Here is a 22476-nt window from a genome sequence, read left to right on the forward strand (position 1 = left end):
TGACATTGAATTGCTTTAAAGACGGCTTTTTTGCACCACACTCGCTTCATCAAAGCTGGTTTTTAACCCCTTACAGAGCAATCATCTGGAATCTATACGATAATCTCTACTCTTACCGGGAAGCTCAGAATGTGTTCGACGAAATGTCTGAGAGAGAAAGGTTTACTCGTGGAATGCTGTGATCTCGGCATATGAAAAGTCCAGAACGGCCAATTCTGAACGAGATTTGATTGAAATATAACACTTTTCTTTCAGGAGTTTGCCAAAACTGATGTGTGTGAGAGTGAAGAAGCCATTGAGGTGTTTGGTGAGATACATAGGAACGAGGAGAATGGTATTTGGATTTTATGTTTTACGGTGAGCAGTTGAATAGCGTTATGATGCAACTAAGTTTGCCGTGAGTTCGTTCTCTCAGTCACATGTGTTTCGAAAATGTGGGAGTTGTCAAGCCGGATAAAAGCACGTTCATATCCCACCTATCGGCTTGTAGTGAAGATTTCAAATCTACTCTAAAACATGTTACAGGTAAAAGAGAGAATGAATATAAACATTGGTACTCACGTGACCTTTTCGTCTGGTTGAGTTAATTTAAGATTTAAGAGGTAGTTTTATACAACCACTTTTCCTTTATGCAATCATTGTTACGAATATCTTTTTTTTGGTTTTATTATTTTGAAGAAATCAAGCTACAGCGATTCAATGCAGTTAAGTCAACAACTGAAAACAACATCAAGCCAACAAAGAACAACAACAGAAACAAGTACAAAAACAATGGACTCATGAAGAAAATCAAAACACAAAGAAAAACCTTGTCTTAGCAAGTTGCCGTAGATAAACCACACATCTCCGGGAGTTTAGAAGCGAGGTCGAGGTCAATCCCACTGAGAAACGGATTGGTTTTGGTTTTGGATTTCTGCTTGCACAGACACTGGTTGTCTGCCCCAGACAGGGCAGTGCAGCAAGGGCCCTTGGGATCTATGGCCGTGGTCAATGGGTTCTTAGTCTGCACATACGGCTTGCAAGAGTACAGACCAGCAACAGACATGCCGCAGAACTGTGCGGTTGCTGCCGTGAGTGCCAAGGCAAGAACCAAGGTAATAAAGACAAGCTTAGTGTTTGGCTCCATGGCTTTTGAGTACTTTGAGAGAGTTTTTCCACCAATTGTTTTTGCTCTTCTCTTAGCTTAGGGATAGGCTAGGCTACCTGCTTCATAGGGTTTATATAGATAGAGTGAGAGGATAGGCACGTTACTGCTGAGGTTAGATCTACAAATTTTTTTTTTTTTTTTTTTTTTTTTGATATCTCTGTGTCTGGGCAGCCACTTTCCCAAATATCCCCCGAAGGGGTCCAGCGCCCCAGCAGTAAGGATGTTAAATCGCTGTGGCCGGGTTTCGAAGCTGGGATCTACAAATTTATGATATTATTAACATGAAAACAATGCGTCCCTAGCATCATATAAGACAATAATCTTGTGATTAATCTCATGTGGATATTATTCAATATCCATATTCGTTTAAGATGGTCTACACTACTCAAGTAGTGTAATCTGTATTCTTTCTTTGTCTCATGATACAATATAATATAAAAGAGTAGAAGAAGACCCGTGACACATTGGCATTACTATGTTCCAGTGTGCTAATATGTCACGGGCGTTTCATTGGTGGCCTCAAACGTTATTGGGGACTCAAATTTATTTGCAACCAAATAAATACAGTGTGCAACTTCTTTTACTTTTGATATATCTTGGCCTTATTATCACAAGTTGACGATTTTTTTAATAAGAATAATAAAATCTTTTATCCTGTTTTGGGTAAAACTGCAGTGGCTCTGTGAGTTATGTAGAAGTCAAATGTGTCTTTATGCATATGTTCTTTATCTGCCAAGCTATGAGCTTACATGAATGTAGATGAATGTATGAAGACATAAGATTAAAGAGTTCATCACTTATTGCAACTTGAGCTCACATTTCATAACTAGATATTGGATTGAGTCTTCAAAACTCAAAATATATAATAGTAAACGGAAAACAATGAAAGTTTATTTGTTTAATCATTTAAAAGCCTTTTTTGCAGTCTCGAAAATTGGAAAAGAACGAAGATTGAAATGTGTAGCAGAGGCCAAGTAGGCACAGACCAAAGAGACATAGATCTTGAACCAGACCATCGACGAGAAGAAGGTGAGATACGTGCAGATGACAGTGAAGACAATCACTGCCAAGCAGTTTACGAGGCACTTGAGTGTGCTGAACTCTTTCTCTGTTCCTTCGTTAGGGAAATGACCACTGGAGTAGAAGTCATCGAGAAGCTGGTCTTTGAGCTGGAACGTGTTCATTAACCAGTCATTGATTTCTTGTTCTTGATTTGGGATTTGGCTTTGGTTTATTCGACGGATGTGGATGTGAACTTCTGATGGTTCGATACCGTAGACATTGTCTAAGAAAGACGGACAACGAGTCTTATAACCAATGGTCACATCATAAACTACAAGGTGCAAATAGTAACATAAGAGTTTGCTTTGTTCAAGATGAATGGTAAGCGTAGGAGAAGTATAAACAAACCTGCATCGAGTGAGCAACTTAGTTCTTGCAAGCATGAGACGAAACCTTTTGTCCTTGGAAGCAGGACGTTGTTCAGTACTGGTAAGCCATGCTCAGCTGCGAACTTCTTGCTCCTTTCACATTTAGCCTCTCTGCATGGTGAAAATGCTTTTTAGCCATTCTAAACAAGAATAAAGAAGAGGGAGGAGAGGAGCTTACGTGTAATCTGTGCCTTCAGGGAAAAGAGCAAGCCACAAAGCATCTCTAGGATCCTTAAAACTCGAAACAATCTGCCTCAAGTTCGCTTCATCCACTTCCCATCTCCGGTCAACGGGGATAAACTCAAAGAGATGAAACGCCCAACCAAACAGAGGTAGCTTCATCAAACTGCTCTTAAGCACATATTTGATATTACCAATCTGGCCTTTGCGCAGTGCGAGATCCCAGAAGTACATCCAATCCACTTCCGTCCTGTGATTGGCAATGAGCAACACTCGCTGCTCCTCGCAAGGGACCTTGTCACCACAGAAGACGACTTTGGTTCCGTTGATCTTCTCAAAGAGGAAAGGCCACAAGGCGAGCCAGGAGCCGAAGAAGAAAGAAACACATCTACGGCTGTAGTGTATGCTGAAAAGCCTCAGCACTACGCCTGATAGGAACCCCCAGAAGATCAACATCATAAAAGCTGTTGACACCAACACCATCAGACATGTTATACCTCTCAAGGCTCTTATCAGAGACAACTTGTTATTATTAGAGTTTGGTATGTTTCCTTCACTCTTTGTAACTTTCTTCTCCATTTTGTGAACAACTTAAGATGATCTATTTACCCCTCCTCTGTTTGTGTCTGTTCTTGATTTAATAATTGGTAGATTCAACATAATCACCATCAGAGGCTCATATGGTTACAACATCATCATAAGAGTTCTTAACTTTACCTGCAGTTATATGATCAAAGACTTAAGAGCTTGACATCACATTTAGTAATCACCAGAATATAAAGTAATGTCTGGAATTTAGTTTTAAAAAATGAAGAAGCTGATAAATAAGGATTCATATGAGAGCTTCCATATTTAATTACTAAACACTACAGGTTGAAAGATAAAATAGATTTTAAAAAAACAATCAAACTAAGAATCTAAGGATCTGACTTATTGTTGGATTTATAATAAAGAATAAGCTTTTTTTTTTCTCAGACAAATATATACATTGTCTAAAAGGAACTGCCGACTATGATAATCAAGATTCAAGCTCAAATCTCAGTAAAGAAAAATACAATCAGAAAAGAGAGCATTGCAAACTTACAAAAAGATTCAGAAACAATGCAGATGTAAAATAAACTATCAGATTTTTTTGTTTTGTTTTGTTCTGAAAGTAGTTAGCTGGAAAGGAGATAGAAGAAAGAAGACAGCTCACCATGCTTCTTAATAAACAGTACACGAAGAAGAGTTAATGGCCGAGAAAAAAAAAGATCACCCAAGCAGTCAATAGGAGGACTACGACTGGTTTTGAAAAAGGACTAAGAAGTGGTTGCTAATTACGGTTTATGCCACCGGCTCTCGTAGTACTCGACATGGATGGTGCGTAAATTTAAACCATTGTCCCCTCTCCTCCATTTTTTAGTTAAATATTGAATCGGCTATACTTCACTATCCTCTTATATTTTTCTGAAATCGAAAAGTATAAAATCAGTTTCTAAATTGGGCCGGGCTTTTAAGCCCATAAATTTATATGCAGTGATAAAAGTAGACTCACTAGAAGTCTAGGACTGCTCCCTTTATTCTTGGTAGGATAGTAACTTTGGTGGATTGGGAAATTGAAATTTTAGATTTGGGGGTTTTATGTTTTGTTATATTTGCAAACGACATTGTTTTGATGACTATTAACGGTAGACGATCACTAAAAGACTACGAACGTTTACCAAATCTAATATCTAGTACAAGGTTTGTACTAGTTTCATCTTCTATTAATCAGGAAGTCATTCTATTGTTTTTTTCGTGATTTACTTACAGTTGACACTGTTCAGTCATTTTACCTTTTTGGCTTTAAATCGATTGAGTGTACATTAGCATGTGGTTTTCATATGTTGGTGAAGTTATATAATTCTTAAGTCTAGTTTTAAGGATGTTAATTGTGTGCGTTATTGTCTTCAGTAGCTTACTAGTTTATGTAATACAAACTAATTAAATATGTGATGACTCTAATGATTTGTTGTGTAACACAATTTCTCAACTGATCTTTTTAAGAACTCTGAAACAATGGAAAATGGCCAGCTTATTGAATATTGGGAGGTACACTAGTCTACTGTTTAAGAGAAGAATAGTTGCAAAACTCGTATTCCAAAGCACCAGAAACATGAGTCACGTCGTTGATGTTGAGATCGTATTCAAAGACAAGAGAGTCTCCCAGGTAAAACTCCTTATGGTCGGTCTCCACCCAAGCATAGTAGACGTCATCCTTAGCGGTCTACATTATCATCATCATGAATACGAAGCTGAATATTCTCGTTCTTATCGCCATTGTACATCTAATGAAGACAAAAAGAAAGATCACAAATATGTATGATCGAAGCAAATCTTAAACTTGCTGACAAGAAAGCGTCGATGAATGTGTGAATGAAACAAAATAGAGTATCCTAACCCTCCTTTTATAACGTTTTATAGATCCTACTTTTCCTTTTTAAAAATTTTCCTTTCTGTTTTATTTCTTTCCTCCTTTAATAACGTTTTATAGATCCTACTTTTCCTTTTTAAAGATTTTCCTTTCTGTTTTATTTCTTTTCAATGATCGACTGTTTAAAATACACATATCTAATCTGAAAAAGGAAAGAATCACGTTTTAAAATCTCTAATCCTTTTCTGGTCAGGTTCATTTATGATTGTAGTTTATCTAATTTCATCAAAAAAACTTATTCTTGGTGCACAGGGGACAAAGTGATACTATTTTCTTTATGGAACAATTTAACTTTTGTCTTTTAATGAAGTTGTAATTGAGATTGTTTGATTTAGTGATGTAAGATTAGACTATAAATATGATGCTCATTTATCACATGGAAATTTGTTTGTCGGTCTCTTAAAAGAAATTTAGCCACCATTTTCGTAACTAAGAGCATTTGTTCGTTGAATCAACTAACTTTCATAATTAAGACCAAAATTATTAGTCTGTTGAAAGTGAATTTTCACCATTCAATACTCCAGCAACACATGGACAACTGAGCAGCTATGTCCGAAAAACAGAGAATGATACGGTGGTAGCATGCATATATTATCTCAACTCAGCTGAAAACTCATTAGTCAATAGAGAGAGATCTTGATGTTATTACATCAGAAATATAACTTTTTTGACTAACTGTGTTCGAATCAGAAGTATGTTACTTTATGTTTAAATTCAATACAATATGTTATTATTAGAAGTAAATTCAAATTAAATTTGTTATAAATAAAACATACAATACACACACGTACTTGCAGCAGAAACGTTACCAACAATTTGACTTGTAAAACAAAAAGTGGAAGTTGGAACTTGGAAGTTTGAAAACGAGCTGAAGTCTCAACAAATTACACTTTACCCCCGAAATTTACAAATTTGCAAATTAATACTCGTGCATATTCAATCGCTCTCTCATCATGTTGGGATCTTACTAATTGTTTCAGATCGTCTTTCAGTCATCGCAACAAATCCAGCCTTTGGCAGGAGGTGAACGGCTGAAGTTTACACTGATCTGTTTTTCCTTGCGAGTGTGGATCTCTTCACCTTCTCCTTCATTGACTTGTAATACACTCGAACTAGTTAACGTTCACATATATCACATAACACAACAAAAATATAGAGAGGTAGAGAAGATTCTAACAATAAAACTGTAATACATATGGAATATACATTAATCAAATAACTTACTAAGTTTCCGGTTTCTGAAAACTGGAATGACTGCCGAAGAGGAAGATGCTATGCATACAAGTAAAAGTGAAGCTATTAATAAAATGAACTTGGGTTTCATTTTTTTTTGTTTGCCCCGTTTATCTTCTGCTTTGCCAAGTATAAATAACATTTAGTGTACGACTATTAGGTAGAGATTACAGGGTCGTTCTCACCAGTCGGTGGTGATATGTATAAGTCAATGCATTTTAAATGAGACGATGTTGATGACTTTTTCTTTTTTAATCTTATTCTCTCTCTTTATACTTGTATGATATGAAACAAATGACATAACGAGGCACCTTTAGGTATCTTAAAATTATCTCCAACACTCGATGCTACATATATTGGTTTAAAATGAATCTATGTTCATCTTTAGCTTTTATTTTCTTTTACAAGTTTAAGACATCATTTGAAGCAATATGACAAGCAGAGCTGAAGAAATGATCAAACACACGCATACACACACAGACAATGATCCACACAAGAGAAGACAGTACACACCTAGCTAGTTATCATAGGGAGGGGTTGTGAAAGTGACCAGACAAAAGTGTAAGAGAGTTATCTTGATCATGACTCGTGCCGTTGTGTTGAATAGCATGAAGAGGCACCTTAGAGCGATCAAGACAAGTGAACTTGCTGCAAAGAATTTGGTGAGTCTCTCTAACCAAGGCAAGAATCTGTTTTGGAGATGGAGGAATATAACTGAGTGTTTCTCTCCTTCCACAACTACTAGTACTCTACTATACATATAATTGCATTTATTAACAAACAATCAGAGCTCACAAGTTAAATGTATGGGATAAATTGATCGAGATGAAAGATGATTACATGTCATTACTAGAAATGATTATGTAGATAAAAATTGATTTGTTTTTGATTTGGCAAGTAGATATTTATTAACAGTTTAATATGATTTGTATTCTCGCTTTTACTCGAAACGCAAGTCAGATTGAAAATATCAACAGTTGGGAACGGAGGGGACCTGGAAAACCTAAAGAGAAACCCTAATTACTCTGTTTTCAAGGTTTCCACTTGGAATAGAACTTGTGGATCACCCCAACATCAACATTCTACAAAGTGAAACCCTGACGTTCTTCAAATGCCAATGCCTTAGTTTTATCCTCTTTCCCAAAATACTGCTGAAACTTGTTCAACTCTCTTTCCATATCGTAAACCAGAAACTCAACTTGGGCCTCAAGTTATCCTCCAAGCTGTACTCGTGACTCTCCCACAAAACATGCCGCTTCCTATTGTTTTTAAATCCTATGCTCTTTAAGAATCTCATCTTAAAGATCAGCTTCTAAACACTCGTGTTGAAAGCTGGAGAGAGGAGATGGGGGCAGAGATAGACGAGGCGAGGGAAGTCTTACTCCGAGGGAGGAGAGTTATCTTAAGTTTTCTCGGTGTGAGGTATGGAATTTGAGATAAAAGAGGCCCAGAATGGGGCTACTTAGTGCTGCTTCACTTCCCCGAGAGTGTTCTTTTGATATCGGGGAACTCGGACTTGCACTTGTCCACTACGTGTTTACGAGACCGTGTTTGTGGCTAAGAAACCAAACCGGGATGGAACGATTTACCCGAGTGCGTTTGAGGCATCAGGGGCGAGTGTCACGTTTAATTGGGAGCTCATGCTTTGTGGAGGTGGTAGGCTGTACGAGGTGGGGCCGGGTGAGTGGAAAGGGCAAGGGGTCGATGAAGAAGTGGTGGTTCCCTGGGTGCCTGCAAGTGCTGACAAGTGTTGAGGGGAAGAGGAAGAAATAGTTAAGAAGCTAATTAAGTATCGTTGTTTGTATTAGGTGTTGTGTGTAGTGGTGTCTTGTTAATTTGACTTATGTGTTGAAGAACTATTTGAGTATTATTATTATTAGAGTATTGTTTAAATTTGACTTATGTGTTGAGCTATTTGGACTTATCCGCCAGTTTAAAGCTAATGACACTTCTGTAACTCTGCATTTTCTCTTTAAATGAGAGTAGTTACATGAATATCTAAACAGTTTTGTTAGTTAGTTTTTTTTTCCTTGGTAATGATTTTAACAAAGGTGTCCCATAAATGCAAGCTCTGCTCTGACAGAAGCAAACCCAGCAGTGAGTTAAGAAATCCAAGGAACAAGATCTTGTCTTTGTATCTGGGTAAAGTTGGTTCTAGAACTGTGAGGTTAATTTTTTTTTTGGTTTCTTGTATGCTTGAATCATAGTTCCACAATTCTGGTTGGGTTAAAGAGTCTTCTTACTCTTGTTTCTTGTCTGCTTGAATCATTTGCTTTGGGGAATGCATCTCTGTGATTCAAAAAGTATCTTACATATTCATAGACTCTTTTGATTGTGTCATCAAGCCATAGGACTCTGTCTTTGCATTTTATTTCATCAGATAGTCAGGCATAGAGGAATGGAAAGACCCACTGATGCATACAAGGAAACTCATAAGTCATGACCTCACTCTTGCTGTAGACGAGACATTGTTTGGTGGCCAGGTAGGTATTGTTATTTTTCCCTCAAGTCTCTGAAACTGTAATGTGGCCACATTTTGCAGAAGAGATTTAATTTGTTCTTTTATTTTATTGCTTCCTTGTTATTGCTCGCATATCACCCATATTTTTTCTACGTGATTTGGTTGAAAACCGATCTAAATAAAGATCTAAACCGGTTAACATTTTAAGGTGAAGCATCGATTTAAACCGGTGACATTTAGAAGGTGAACCATCGATTTTTCTACGTTAAAACCGGTCCAAACAAAAACAATCGATTTTATTAACATTTTAACAATCGATCTAAACCGGTGACATTTAAAAGGTAAACCATTGATATAACCAAAGATATTCCCACTAGCCTCGAGGCTTGCGCTTGTCTTACAATATCAAACGTGATTCTGTTTTCTTCGTAGGGTTTCTTGATTCAAAGTTTCCTCCTTTTGGTTAGATTTCTTACTTGCCTTGTCGATTGGGTTTCACTCAACTAGATTTAGTTAGTTGTTACTTGAATTTTGTTTACTTCCATCTTTCGTTGTGTGCAGAGGAAGAAGATGGATCGTGTTAGCAATCTTCCAGACGAGGTTCTTTGTCACATACTCTCTTTCCTCACCACAAAGGAGGCCGCTCTGACATCTATTCTCGCCAAGAGATGGCGCAACCTTCTCGCATTCGTCCCTTATCTCACCATCGACGACTCCGCCTTCCTTCATCCGGAAGACGGCAAACGGGACAGGCCAGAAATCACACAGAGCTTCATGGACTTTGTTGACAGAGTTCTGGCCTTGCAAGGCCAAAACTCCCCGCTAAAGAAGTTCTCCCTCAAGTGTCTCACCGTCGTCGATACACAACGTCTAGATGGTTGGATCAGCAACGCGTTATCTCGCGGCGTTTCGGATCTTGACCTAGCAATCATTTTGGGTTGCAAAGAAGACGACGATGATGATGATGATAATTATTACCAGCTCTCTCCGAAATGCTTCGAGTGCAGCACGCTGGTTACTCTGAGAATAGACTATGGGATTGATATCAACTTTAATCGCATTTCTTTACCGTTGCTTAAGACTCTGGTGCTTGACTCGGTTCATGTTTGTCCTCACGAGTTCAACACTCTGCTTCACGCTCTGCCTTCCCTTGAGGAATTGATTCTGCTTGATGTCGTGTGGAAAGATACGGATGATCATGTGACGGTCTCAAGCGCAAGCGTCGAGACCTTAACGATCAGGGTAAACGATTGTTTAAGCAGTTTATCGTTTGACACACCGAGTCTCCTTCACTTTGTCTACTATGGTTTCGTTGCGTCGGACTATCCGTTGGTTAATATGGACAACTTGGTTGATGCGGAAATCATCTTCTCCTTAAGTGAAGACCAACTCAAGCACCTTAGGGAACCAGATCATGTTTGGTTTGACGAGCAAGAGGCTCTCGCGTTTACTAATGTGTGGAAACTCTTTCACGGCATACGGAATGTTCCGGATCTTAGCTTGCGTCCTGATACTATTGAGGTCTGTTTTCTCTTCTCTCTGTTTATGATTGATTAGGTTAATGTAGTTCCAAAATGGTTTGTTTTGTTTTTTGTCAGGCCCTTTGTATGTGCTCTGAATCGATCCCAGTGTTCAACAACCTCAAATCATTAGCTATTACGAGTAACAAGGATCGAGGATGGCAAGCAATGCCAGCTCTTCTAAGGAACTCTCCACATTTAGAAACTCTACTCATTCAGGTATTATATAAAAACTTACTCGTTTTGCCACTTCATACTTGATGATACTTTTGAATTTCATGTTATAGGGTCTGGTGCACCATGTGACAGACGAGTGCGGGGATGCTTGTGACTGCATTTCTCGGGAGGAGAAAGGACTTTCACTCACGGTTTGTCCAGTGAAAGAGTTGGAGATTCAAGGGTTTCGGGGAACGATGAAAGAGATGGCGATGATAAAGCATTTCTTGGACTACTTTCCGTGTTTGAAGGAGATGGAGATCTATGTTGAAGAGAATGATCCTACACAGCTAGGAAACCGTGAGATTTCGAAACTTGTCCAGGAGATGTTCGAACTCTACAACAAGTTGTCGAGTTGCAATGTTCAGCTTCTGGTGAGCGATTATTTGGAGCAGAAGTGGCTGAAGAACAAAGCCATCTCCTAGTTTTTTTTTTTTTTTTTGTGCCAAAACTCTCTTTTGGAATTTGCATGCAGTTTGGCTTTTTGTGTTTTAACTGTCTTGAAAACCGTCTCAGACTGAACCAATATCATCAACCTTTACTATCTATGGATGGGCTTGTTTTCATTTGATTCTCTGTTGCTTTGAGTTTTAGTTTTTGGATAATAGAGTGACAAAGGTTAGCTATCAATCACATAAAAGTCTATTGTTAGTTGATCATGTATATATGTGTAACGACCCTGGACCAATCTGAAACCATTTTCATCGCTATCTCCTAAAGCTTCAGGTTCTGATTCTGGTACAATAATCTCAACAGTTTGCAACACTGAGGTGGCAATCTCTCAGGTTTTTGCTTGTTGTTTGTGCAGGAACACGACTCAGCGTTCTACTGTACCAAAAGCAGAAATTGTAACCAATGTGACAGACACTTCTCTTAGTTCAGAAGACAATGCATCTGATCAGCCAAAGCTAAGACATTTGTCACCTTACACAACATGAGACCAAGAGAGATAAGGTGAAGCATTCTACGTTTAGTGTGGTCAATTGTTATTACGTCTTATGTGAGCTGAGTGATTCAAATTTTTGGACATGAAGCCTCCAACATCACCGCTTCCATCTCCGGTCATCAGTCACTAGTTATTTGTGAAACAAATTGGGCTTAAACCCTGGTGCTTCTTAACTTCAGATTCTTAAAAAAAATATGAGAGAGATATGGGGGCAGTTCAGTTTTTGCTGGTGTGAATCAGTGAGCTTGTTTGTAGAGTAATAGAACATATTCAATTTGATAAACCATTTGTTTTCCTCTCACATAATACTCCACATAATATATAGTCCAGATTTATTATCAGTAAAGGATTTCATAAACTTTGGAACTGTCTTATGTACTCAACTTTATGTATATATAACGTTAAATGTTTTCATAAAACTGTATATATTACACAATTTTTTTTGTCAAATAAAATAGATAGCATATATAATACACAGGTAATATAAAATAAATTGAAGTTTGTTAATTAGTGTTATGTATACTCAATAAGAGAAATATTTTTACTGATTATAACGATGTATAGTACTAAGTTACTGTGTGCATCGCCACGGGATAACACTCATGAAGCATCAGTGTTAGCTGCTAAAGTTTATATAAAAGTTAAAGGCATCAAACTCTTGTACACAATTTTTTTTGGCATACGTTATACGACCAACTATATAACACTGGCCTGAAATAGTAATACTAGATCACTGGGTGCATGGTAAGAAGAGCCGATTTACTTGGGAGTTAGTTTGTGTTGAAAATGGGGCAATCGAGACAAGAACTCAGAAGACAAGAAAGAGTTGTCGCCTTACGTCTCGGAGAGAAAACTACGGAACATAAACATGGGAAACCACAAAACGAAGAACACAATCCCAAACTATGAATCTTCTATAACCTCTCTCTTGGATTATCTTTATTTATTTTTTTATATATTCACAACAAAGTTTTGTTTTGTTTATAGTCTGATCATGAATAGACTTTACGTTTAGACACATCGAATCATTCCAAACAAAACCAAAACTAGCAATATTTACAAATATGTTATTTTTTATAATAATGTCATTGATGATATCGCGCCAAAACTTGTGTTGTGTCATTGGCTATTGAGGACGAGTCTGTTACAACTTACAACATTAAATAACACATTTATTTAGAAAATATGTAACTCTAATAGTACGTTGCCTGTAGTAGCTTTGTTATAGCAAAAGGTTTTGACAGCTTTCTCACCTTTCATCGCTTTTAAGGCTTTCCTTTACCATTTCAATCAAGTCCTTGCCACTCCATGCACAATCTCTTTAATCAAAAGACACCCACCAAAGTAACCTTTTTGTCATTTACCATTAGTAATTCTTGCGGATGATGCTTTGTCAAAAGAAGTTTTCTTTTATATTCGTGAAATGCTTTTACAAAATTTTGAATCTTCAGTGGAGCTTAGAAAGGTTCCACTTGACTAGTATATATGGCCAATCCATATACACCACGTGGAACAAAAATTTCAAGAGAATCTCTTGTTTTTCAATAAATTTTTGCAAATGTTAAATAGCTCTCCCACGAAAAATATTACGAGTTTATCTAAGTTTATTATTTATGTGAAAATTAACTTATAAATCAGGTAATGTATCATGAAAATAAAACTAGCAAAGCATACAATCATGCTCCAAATAATAGAGTCTTGTGTAATAAAATCTGATGATCCTGATCAGGTCCGGTCCGATATTTAACCGATTAAAGCATAAAGGAAATTGTGATATAAATTTCTATACTAACTCTTTTTGATATCATTTAGTTTTTTGCAAATTGTTCTTTTAGGTTTTAGCCCACAACCCGTCTTGATTATCATCTGAAAACCACCAATATGATCATAAAGATGAATTTGCATTACAACTTCACGCACACACAAACAGGAAATCTCCAATTTGTAAGTGGTCCTTGGTGATTTTTGTTTGCATGAAAAAGGTTACTTTTTACAAAACATCAGACCCGATGTCAAACCAATAATTACATATTGTTTGTTTCTTTTGATGCAATTACCCAAAAAGAGAGACATTTTGTTTTATTTTAAGATACTTTATTTTAATAATAATAGTGTTTCAATCAAAGGCATGTTTCTTTCCGAGATCGGACTGGTCAAATATGAAACTATGAATCATGAAATAGATAGATAGCCAAATTATTTCTATAATGATTATGCAAATTGTTATATCCGACAACGAGTTATATTCAGATGGAACTTTGACCACGCGAAAGATATTAAAACAGTTGTTTCTATTATTCACAAAATACTCGAATTTAACATAAACTAGAATTTGAACCCGCACGTCCGTACGGATATTTTTTCATTTTATAAATATATAACTTTGATATTATCATAAACATTTTAAATATATAATTTACATTTTAGTATTTTATGTTGTGTAACTTTATAATCTTATTGTTTAAATTTCTTATTAGATATTATTAATACATAGTGATCTTTTGTTTTTGAAACACAATAAATATGTATATAGTGATCTATTTTATATATTTTACTTAGTTATTAATTGTTATTGTGTACAATACGTTTTAAAATAAATAAATTTAGCTATACTGTAAAAATATATATTTTTATAGTATAACTAACCATTTTAGAAATGATGATCTAATATTTTAGCCTACATCAGAGTAAAATATGTTTAATTAAAATCACTTATTATAGTACTTATATATTTATATAGCATTATAGCTATGAAAATATTAAGGTTATTTATATTATAAAATTCATATAGTTGTATAAATATAATTTACCAATCATCAAGTCATATATAGTTAAAATAGAAGAAATGTTCTTGTATATTTCTAACGTACCACAACTAAATACATCAGCTATTTTAGGTTTTGAAAAAACTAAATGCAAAAATAAATAAGAAACAATTAAATACAATAAAATGTAGATAGTTTCAAATAAATATAAATGGTGAGAGTTTTAGGAATGTATAGTAATTAGAACTAGAGCTTGACCCGCACACCCGTGCGGATTTTAACTTTGATTTTAAAAAAAACTGATATTTTTTTTTCATAATTAATATCATATATTTTAGATGTGTCATTATATAACTGAATGTATATTGGGTATTTGAATATTTTAGGTTCTTATACATCATAATCGAATTCGAACCATAGCGGATAATATAATTACTTTTGGTCATTTAATAATTTTTAGGTTATTTTAGTTTAAATTAAAAATATCTAAATCGAATTGGGTAATATAACTATTTTGATAAAAATATTTGAAATTTTACATATATTAGTTATTTGGATATTTTTAGGTTCTAATACATCAGAATTGAGTTCAGTTGGACTAGAAGGATCCAATTCAAAAGTCACCAAACAAATTTATAATACTCGAACGAAGCCTAATTTTAAAACTCAAAAATATAATACCTGAAAAAACGATTCATATTTGAATGGGTATCCGAAAGACCATATTACTAACTGTATATTATTATATGTACATGAATAATTAAAAAGAGTAAAACTACTATTTTAGTGGTATTGAGGCGTTTTAGTTTAAACGTCATGTGTTTTTTCACATATTTATAAATAAATACTGATTTTATATAAATGTTATTATATATTTTATAATTTAATTTATTAAATATTTTTTATTATGAAAAATTTAAATACAATATTTTTATAATTTATATTGAGTAATTTTATTTTTGTTTTGAATCGTCAACCGTTTTATTATGATTTTTAAAATATGACATGCCCAACTGCAAAAATATACTTTATATATATTTTTCATGGACCAAAATTTAAATGCATGACAAAAATGTTATATATACTATTTAAAATTTGGTGCTATATACTTAATTTATATCCTTCAGCATTTAACATATTCGATTTTCATTGAGATATTATTTATATGAATATAAATAAAATAAAATATTTACAGATTTATATTCGAGTAGCATTAACTTTGTTTCTAACTTAGCCGAAGGAACATCAAATCGAAGAGTTTAGGATCTCGATTCTCGATTTTCGTCATGCGAAACATTTTCTTTGGATTGTCATATTATTTGTGAATGGTTGTTTGTTAATGATTGTGTTAACGAAAATTTATATTTAATTGATTGCATAGAGTATCAAAATATGGTAAATTTATTGGTTACCTAAATTATAGGAAGTTGTATTTTTAATTTTAATTAAATAAGGAAAATACAATAAATACTTAACATTAGATTTATTAGTTAATTCAGTGGCATAGAACTGTAAATATTGTGCAAGTTTAAGGGTTAGTATTAATTTGTACTTCAGTTTTAATAGATTAGATGAAACTAATTAATGTTGGTAGCCAAAAAAATAGGAGTAAAAAATTGAAATACTGAAAGTAAATCAAGGGGATTTCAAAAAGATCATATTAATATCTATTTCTAGTAAAATATGAATAGGTCCAAAATATAAATGACAACATTTATAAGTAGATAAAAATAGGACTCTATTTTAATAGATTAGATAAATAAATTTAGCTATACTGTAAAAATATATATTTTATAGTATAACTAACCATTTTAGAAATGATGATCTAATATTTTAGCCTACATCAGAGTAAAATATGTTTAATTAAAATCACTTATTATAGTACTTATATATTTATATAGCATTATAGCTATGAAAATATTAAGGTTATTTATATTATAAAATTCATATAGTTGTATAAATATAATTTACCAATCATAAAGTCATATATAGTTAAAATGGAAGAAATGTTCTTGTATATTTCTAACGTACCACAACTAAATACATCAGCTATTTTAGGTTTTGAAAAAACTAAATGCAAAAATAAATAAGAAACAATTAAATACAATAAAATGTAGATAGTTTCAAACAAAATATAAATGGTGAGAGTTTTAGGAATGTATAGTAATTAGAATGAAACTAATTAATGTTGGTAGTCAAAAAAATAGGAGTAAAAAATTGAAATACTGAAAGTAAATCAGGGGATTTCAAAAAGATCATATTAATATCTATTTCTAGTAAAATATGAATAGGTCCAAAATATAAATGACAACATTTATAAGTAGATAAAAATAGGACTCTATTTTAATAGATTAGATATGTGAAGAAAAAAACATAAATATGTGGACTACAAGAGAATAAAATGTAATTTTATCCAAGGGAAACCATATTGTGAAAATGCTGAACCCACTTGACGCCAATAGTATGTTCTTATTGTTTTCTTGTTTTTGTGACTTTCCTTTCGTGCCTAATCCTAATAAAACTATGCGCATGATTATGTGTATATGCATTTACTGCAACCTAAAGAAGTTAGGTGAAGAAGAGATGAAAAAATAATACCAGTATCAAACAGTTTAGTACTTTTAACATTTTCTATAACAAAAATATATTCTATACGAAAATACATTTTATACTAAGATAATTATTCTTAATTTTAGTGAGTAGTCTCACTCAATTTGTGGTATAATGTTTATTCATTGTTTCATCTGTTTTTGACCTTTCCTTTGTTCTTCTGTAACTATTTTGTCACTATCTAATTATTTTATATATCTCATTAATGCGTTTCAGTTAATATCAGCTGCTTAGTCGTTTTTACTTCTGATTTTTCATATAACAAAGAGTGTCTTATACAAGTTGTTCACCGAAGCAAACCCTTCAGAGTTTCAGATCACTCATGACAACACCAAATTCGATTCACAAACGTTCAAGAAGGTTGTGTCTCTTCTTCTCCATTCCTTTATATTTGATTCAGCACTCCTGTCCTAACAAGTTTCTGTGTTGTCCACCATTTTTCCAGTGATCCAGTCCTCAAAAAATCTCTCAAAAACAACAAATCAAGTGAAGGCATTCACAACATAGATAGATTTCACATGGTCTGAACGGTCAACTTTGTTTGTTAGAACATTATTTCTTCTTCGCTCATCAAATTAACATGAGTTTTTATTCTTTAGGATCAAACGTTGCAGAGAGAGATAGAACAGCTCCAATCTCTTGTAAAATGCAGAAAACTACAGCCTCAGAGAGTGTCATGTGATGAGGTTTGAAGAATGTTTTCTCTAAAGATTGTCTAAAGAACAGGCAATCAAACAAGTCTTAAATCTTCAAACCTCTTTATTTGCAGCTTGATTTGCTGCTTCAAGAAGATGAAGTTTTAGTACGGCGTGAGTTGGAGACAGTTCTTAGACGCAAATCGTTCTTGGAAGATTGTAAAAACGAAGATCCTTCTATCCCCAAGGTTATAAAAAACAACTAAGCCTTGACTACATTGTAATACAAGTAAGAAACTGAAAATAATTTTTTTTTTAATGTTTCATGATTTAGGAAGCAAAGAAACTGGTGAGTGAAATTGCAGGCTTGGAGTTGCAAGTGATGTACTTAGAAAGATATCTTCTTTTGTTATACCGAAGGTTCTTCAACAACAGAATTACAAGTAACTTAGAACCAGAGGAGAAAGAGATATCAGAGGATCTTCTTGTGTCTACTAATCTCACTGATTCACAAAAAACCGCAATCTGCAGCCCGCAGAAAGTTCTAGAGGACTCTGGAATATTCCGAAGCCACTCATCCTTGTCTCATTGTTCAGGCTATTCCTTTAGGATGTCTCCCCAAGCAATGGACTCATCATACCATCACTCTCTCCCTTTCTCAATGCTTGAGGTAGAAGCAACTTTTTCTGTTGAGTTTTTTCTTTCTTTATCAATACTAATATGCTTTTTTGGTTATAGCAAGCTGATATAGATGTGATGGTTGGGACATATGTTTCTGAAAACGTTACCAAATCACCAAACAGTTTGTCTGAAGAGATGATCAAGTGTATCTCAGAAGTATTTCGTAAACTTGGGGATCAAGAATCATTGGGTGATGATATAGAATCTAGTAGTCCATTTCGCGGAAAAGAGAAGCTGAAGGTCACTAGCCGACCGTACGACAAATTACTAATGGTGAAATCTATATGTAGAGATTCTGAGAAGTTAAATGAAGTTGAACCTGCTTTAAAGCATTTCAGGTTTCTATTAACAACCACTTCTCTTGGTTTATATTAGTTAAGACTATCTTATTTATTTAATTCTATCATTATTTTCTCAATGTAAAATGTTTAGGTCGCTTGTTAATAAGTTAGAAGGAGTGAACCCAAGAAAGTTGAATCATGAAGAGAAGCTAGCTTTCTGGATCAACATACACAACTCTTTGGTTATGCATGTAATGCTTTCTGAAACTTAATATTTAACTTGATAAATCTCTGTAAGACACTAACTTGTTTTCTTGGGTTTACGTTTGTTCTTTTGCAGTCGATTCTTGTCTATGGGAACCCTAAAAACAGTATGAAAAGAGTATCTGGATTGCTGAAGGTAGTAGGATTATCTTACTTGAGTCTCAAGTCATGGCTAAGTAACAACATCAACGGCTTATTATTCTTCTGTGTAATATAGGCAGCGTATAACGTTGGAGGACGAAGCTTGAACTTAGACACAATACAGACTTCAATTCTTCGTTGCCGTGTCTCTCGTCCAGGACAGGCAAGTTTAGTCTTCTTTCAAGTTGGTTCATCAGAGTTTTCGACGATTATAAGTTCATTTCAGAGCTTAAAAAGGATTTGCTTATTAGCAGGTATTTAGGTTCTTGTTTGCTTCTAAACCAAAGGGTAAAGCTGGAGACTTGGGTAAAGATTATGCTATAACTCATCCTGAGCCTCTTCTTCATTTCGCGCTTTGCTCTGGGAACTTCTCAGATCCATCAGTAAGCAACTCAAGTCATGTTCCTTGTGTTACACGCTTCCACGTGAAGGATTATATATGTTCTAAATTTAAACAACACACGTATGATTCTTATAGGTCCGTATATATACGCCGAAGAACGTGATGATGGAGCTAGAATGCGGTAAAGAAGAGTATGTAAGATCAAATGTAGGAATATCCAAAGACAATAAGATTCTTTTGCCCAAGCTGGTTGAGTTATATGCCAAGGACACTGAACTTTGCCACGTCGGCATTCACGACATGATAGTGAACCATATGCCTTGTGATGCAAGAAATAAAATTCAGCAGTGTGTGAACAAGAAGCATGGAAGATTCACCATTGATTGGGTCGCACATGATTTCAGGTTCATGTTGCTTCTTTGAGAAGAAAACACCAGATCCTGAACTGAGACTTTTATTTATTTATTTGAGAGTTGAATTGAAAAACTTGTATTGTGCCAATTTTCCAGTTATGGTTTTTCATGAAGATTGTGTTATGGTTACAAGTCAAGAGAAAAGTGGATATCTTTTTTTTTTAATCATTGAACCTCAAAAATCTGGACATAAGAGAAGAAGATGGGGATCAAGCTGTTGGATCTTCAATAACTTCTAATGATTGATAATTGTTGATTATGCATGATGGTGATGTCCAGGTTTGCTATAATTTGATTGTTGATTACGGTTATACATGAAAAGCTGATCCAAGTTCTCACACCAACAGAATATTGCTATAATTTGATCATTGGACTGTTTGCAAATTCAGTAAGAGCAGAGTTTTCATAGTTTTCAAGTTCATATATACTGCTGCCTGACAAGCCAACCAAGTAGAAACTTGTCTTTCACGGTATGTTTCCTTTCTCTTCTAGACGGTTTAGACTCATTGTTTTGTATTATCTAAGATTATTGTTCCTATGGTTCTGACATGATTATTTGGTGGATGATACATTCAACAGATGCTCATTTCTACTGTATGTGAATTTCAGGTTGACTAATATAGGTTCCCTTTTTTTTATGAAACACAGGAAGTTCAAAGACAAAAAAAAAATGACAAATTAAAAGAGCAAACTTAAAACTGGGAGTCTGGGAATAGAAGGATCCTCAGGCAAGAGACGGCGCATAATGCCTTCCTCCTCTACGTATTAGGGAAACCGAAAATCATTTAAAAACCATGAAAACAAAAGAAACAAACTGGGCCTTGTGTTGCAACACTACTGATCCTGGCACTGTCTCCTTAGCCACTTGCATTAGGACCTGACGGGTCTTCAATGACTGCTTTACTCTTCTTGTTCCGACCAAACACTTCAGCTAGCGATGTGGGGACTCCTCTGCCAACCTCCTGAAACAATCTCTTTGCACCTTGCCTCAAAGCTGGATTACCATCACCACCTGAAGGGTCCTCAATGGCTGCCTTACTCTTCCTCAGCTGACCAAACACCTCATCTAGCGATGTGGGGACTTCTCTCCAAACCTCCTGGAAGAACCTCTTTGCACTTTGCCTCAAAGCTGGATTACTATTAGCATGCTTTCTCAAGACCTTCTGACGTCCAAGTGGAGCATTTCTGAGCATTGTGTCACAGAATGCTTGGAGCAGTGGTGCCAGCTTCTTAGCCTCCTCCTTACCATCTTCAAATTCCTTCTTAGGATCACCAGCCAAGAATTTCTCATCATAGGCAGTAGGATTCATATGATAAAGGGTAGGATTTCTCCTAATCTTTGCATCAAGCTCAAAGATCTTGTCAACTTTGGTAATATTTAGGGCTATCAGGTCATCAAGGAACCCACTAGCGCTAAAAGGCTTCAAAACAGCTGCAGTTGTAGTCACCAAGGCAGCCCCAGCAGGTGCACAAGTCATCCTCAACTTTATAGTATCCGGTAAGAGTCCACTGTCCTCCTGTGCCTTCATTACCAGATCCTTGCAGGGGTTATCCAGTGAAACGCATAATGATATAGCAAGTCGCTTGGTTGTAAAGTCCCAACATCTGGCGTCATGGAAGCTTTGAAGATACTATCACACCCCTTAACGTAATCAGATTTCAAGGCAGGCGTGTAGTGATGTCCCTTTGAACGGAAGATGTATTCAACTGCCATAGGTACTAGCCAAGCTGCATCTCTTGCTGGTTCTAGAAGCTCCTTTATCAGGTCCGCATCAGCAGAAACAAGGGTCATGAAATCGTTAGGAACTGGTTCCATCTTGACTCTTCTCTGGTTTGAGAACCACCCTAGAATCACAGCCTCCAGGCTGGCTAACCCAAACCTCACGTTGTTGTTGTTTGTGGTATCAGCACATATAGCCTTGTTAAGGATGTAAACAGCAAGGACGTAAACAGAAGAGAAGTAGTGCATAGCTGTCTTGGTACCAACTTCTTCAAGGGGAACTTCAGGGATGGGTACACCAGCAGGCAACACCAAGAACTCCATTTCGGCCAATCTATCAAGGGAAGCGGCTTCATTAATCTCTTTCAGAGTATCATCGGTGGTGATGATGTCAGCATCAGGCGCCTCAACAAGGTTAGAAGTGGTTTGGTCCATACAGGAGAACACTGGATGAGCAATAGCAGAGTGTCTCTAGTATGTTGCTTGTGACCCCAAAAAAAAAATTTACTTGCATGAAGGTGCAGTTAAAGGACTAATATATGATGGCAATAAAGGTGCAATTTGAAAACGGTCAAACTACTTGGCTTGGCTTATCGATAGAATAAAACACTAGCTATATGCCTCTAGAATTGATTTTCCAAATACTTTCTTTGTAGTCCCGAAGATGTTTCTCCGCATGGGTTTAGAAACTTGTTACCATCCCCTATGGCTATGGCTAGGGACTCCAACTTTTAAACATTGAGCATTTATGTACGAAATTGTAAATCTATAAACTGATCAGTACTTTCTTATTCTCTATAGTTGTCCTCATCACTAAGTTTATTTTTAGAATATGATTAGACCCTTTAATTCATGATTCTCGATTGAGTTCCAGAAATGAGGTCTCTATCAGACTAAACCATACTTGTACTATTACAAACTCTGTCCGACTTTGTGAGCTGAACAGTAAAACATATAATTCCTATAATATTCACATTCTACCTGTTAAGCCTGTCATAAATTACCAGATTTGATGATGAAAAAAAAGCCCATAAAAAG

At 35.3% G+C, this 22476-nt stretch overlaps 3 protein-coding genes across 4 annotated transcripts; 2 read left to right on the plus strand and 1 right to left on the minus strand.

Moving 5' to 3' along the window:
- Nucleotides 1-638: 638 nt before the first annotated feature.
- Nucleotides 639-3991, minus strand: LOC108833169 (probable 1-acyl-sn-glycerol-3-phosphate acyltransferase 5). Its single transcript, XM_018606603.2, has 4 exons — nt 3842-3991; nt 2756-3474; nt 2558-2688; nt 639-2480 (listed from the first exon to the last, which is right to left on the minus strand). Exons 2-4 carry the CDS (start codon nt 3334-3336, stop codon nt 2050-2052), a joined length of 1143 nt encoding a protein of 380 aa, XP_018462105.1. The 5' UTR covers nt 3337-3474; nt 3842-3991; the 3' UTR covers nt 639-2049.
- Nucleotides 3992-8451: 4460 nt separating this feature from the next.
- On the plus strand, nt 8452-11210 carry LOC108833167 (putative F-box protein At3g58820). Of its 2 annotated transcripts, none has more exons than XM_056987489.1 (4): nt 8452-8925; nt 9465-10424; nt 10502-10642; nt 10711-11210. In XM_056987489.1, exons 1-4 carry the CDS (start codon nt 8857-8859, stop codon nt 11062-11064), a joined length of 1524 nt encoding a protein of 507 aa, XP_056843469.1. In that variant the 5' UTR covers nt 8452-8856; the 3' UTR covers nt 11065-11210. The 2 variants fall into 2 exon arrangements, with proteins under 2 accessions (XP_056843469.1, XP_018462104.1); XM_018606602.2 differs by lacking the exon at nt 8452-8925 and adding an exon at nt 8976-9365.
- Nucleotides 11211-17136: 5926 nt separating this feature from the next.
- LOC130497112 (uncharacterized) lies at nt 17137-19752 on the plus strand. Its single transcript, XM_056990097.1, has 11 exons — nt 17137-17320; nt 17406-17481; nt 17560-17646; nt 17730-17843; nt 17930-18265; nt 18334-18614; nt 18709-18808; nt 18898-18957; nt 19039-19125; nt 19217-19345; nt 19441-19752. Exons 1-11 carry the CDS (start codon nt 17283-17285, stop codon nt 19726-19728), a joined length of 1596 nt encoding a protein of 531 aa, XP_056846077.1. The 5' UTR covers nt 17137-17282; the 3' UTR covers nt 19729-19752.
- The last annotated feature ends 2724 nt before the right edge of the window (nt 19753-22476 follow it).

The sequence above is a fragment of the Raphanus sativus genome, chromosome 6, assembly GCF_000801105.2.
Source record: "Raphanus sativus cultivar WK10039 chromosome 6, ASM80110v3, whole genome shotgun sequence".
Classification (NCBI taxonomy): Eukaryota; Viridiplantae; Streptophyta; class Magnoliopsida; order Brassicales; family Brassicaceae; genus Raphanus; species Raphanus sativus.

What these genes read in the sequence shown, in the direction of transcription:
- LOC108833167 (XM_056987489.1), top strand. Translation starts at nt 8,857, where the DNA reads ATGCATACAAGGAAACTCATAAGTCATGACCTCACTCTTGCTGTAGAC. An exon ending in AGACATTGTTTGGTGGCCAG is followed by an intron (nt 8,926 to 9,464) that starts GTAGGTATTGTT and finishes CGTTGTGTGCAG; the next exon opens with AGGAAGAAGATGGATCGTGT. An exon ending in TAGAAACTCTACTCATTCAG is followed by an intron (nt 10,643 to 10,710) that starts GTATTATATAAA and finishes TTCATGTTATAG; the next exon opens with GGTCTGGTGCACCATGTGAC.
- LOC130497112 (XM_056990097.1), top strand. Translation starts at nt 17,283, where the DNA reads ATGACAACACCAAATTCGATTCACAAACGTTCAAGAAG. An exon ending in GTGTCTCTCGTCCAGGACAG is followed by an intron (nt 19,126 to 19,216) that starts GCAAGTTTAGTC and finishes GCTTATTAGCAG; the next exon opens with GTATTTAGGTTCTTGTTTGC. An exon ending in GGAACTTCTCAGATCCATCA is followed by an intron (nt 19,346 to 19,440) that starts GTAAGCAACTCA and finishes TGATTCTTATAG; the next exon opens with GTCCGTATATATACGCCGAA.
- LOC108833169 (XM_018606603.2), bottom strand. Translation starts at nt 3,336, where the DNA reads ATGGAGAAGAAAGTTACAAAGAGTGAAGGAAACATACCAAACTCTAAT. An exon ending in CCTGAAGGCACAGATTACAC is followed by an intron (nt 2,689 to 2,755) that starts GTAAGCTCCTCT and finishes TTCACCATGCAG; the next exon opens with AGAGGCTAAATGTGAAAGGA. An exon ending in AAGTTGCTCACTCGATGCAG is followed by an intron (nt 2,481 to 2,557) that starts GTTTGTTTATAC and finishes TGCACCTTGTAG; the next exon opens with TTTATGATGTGACCATTGGT.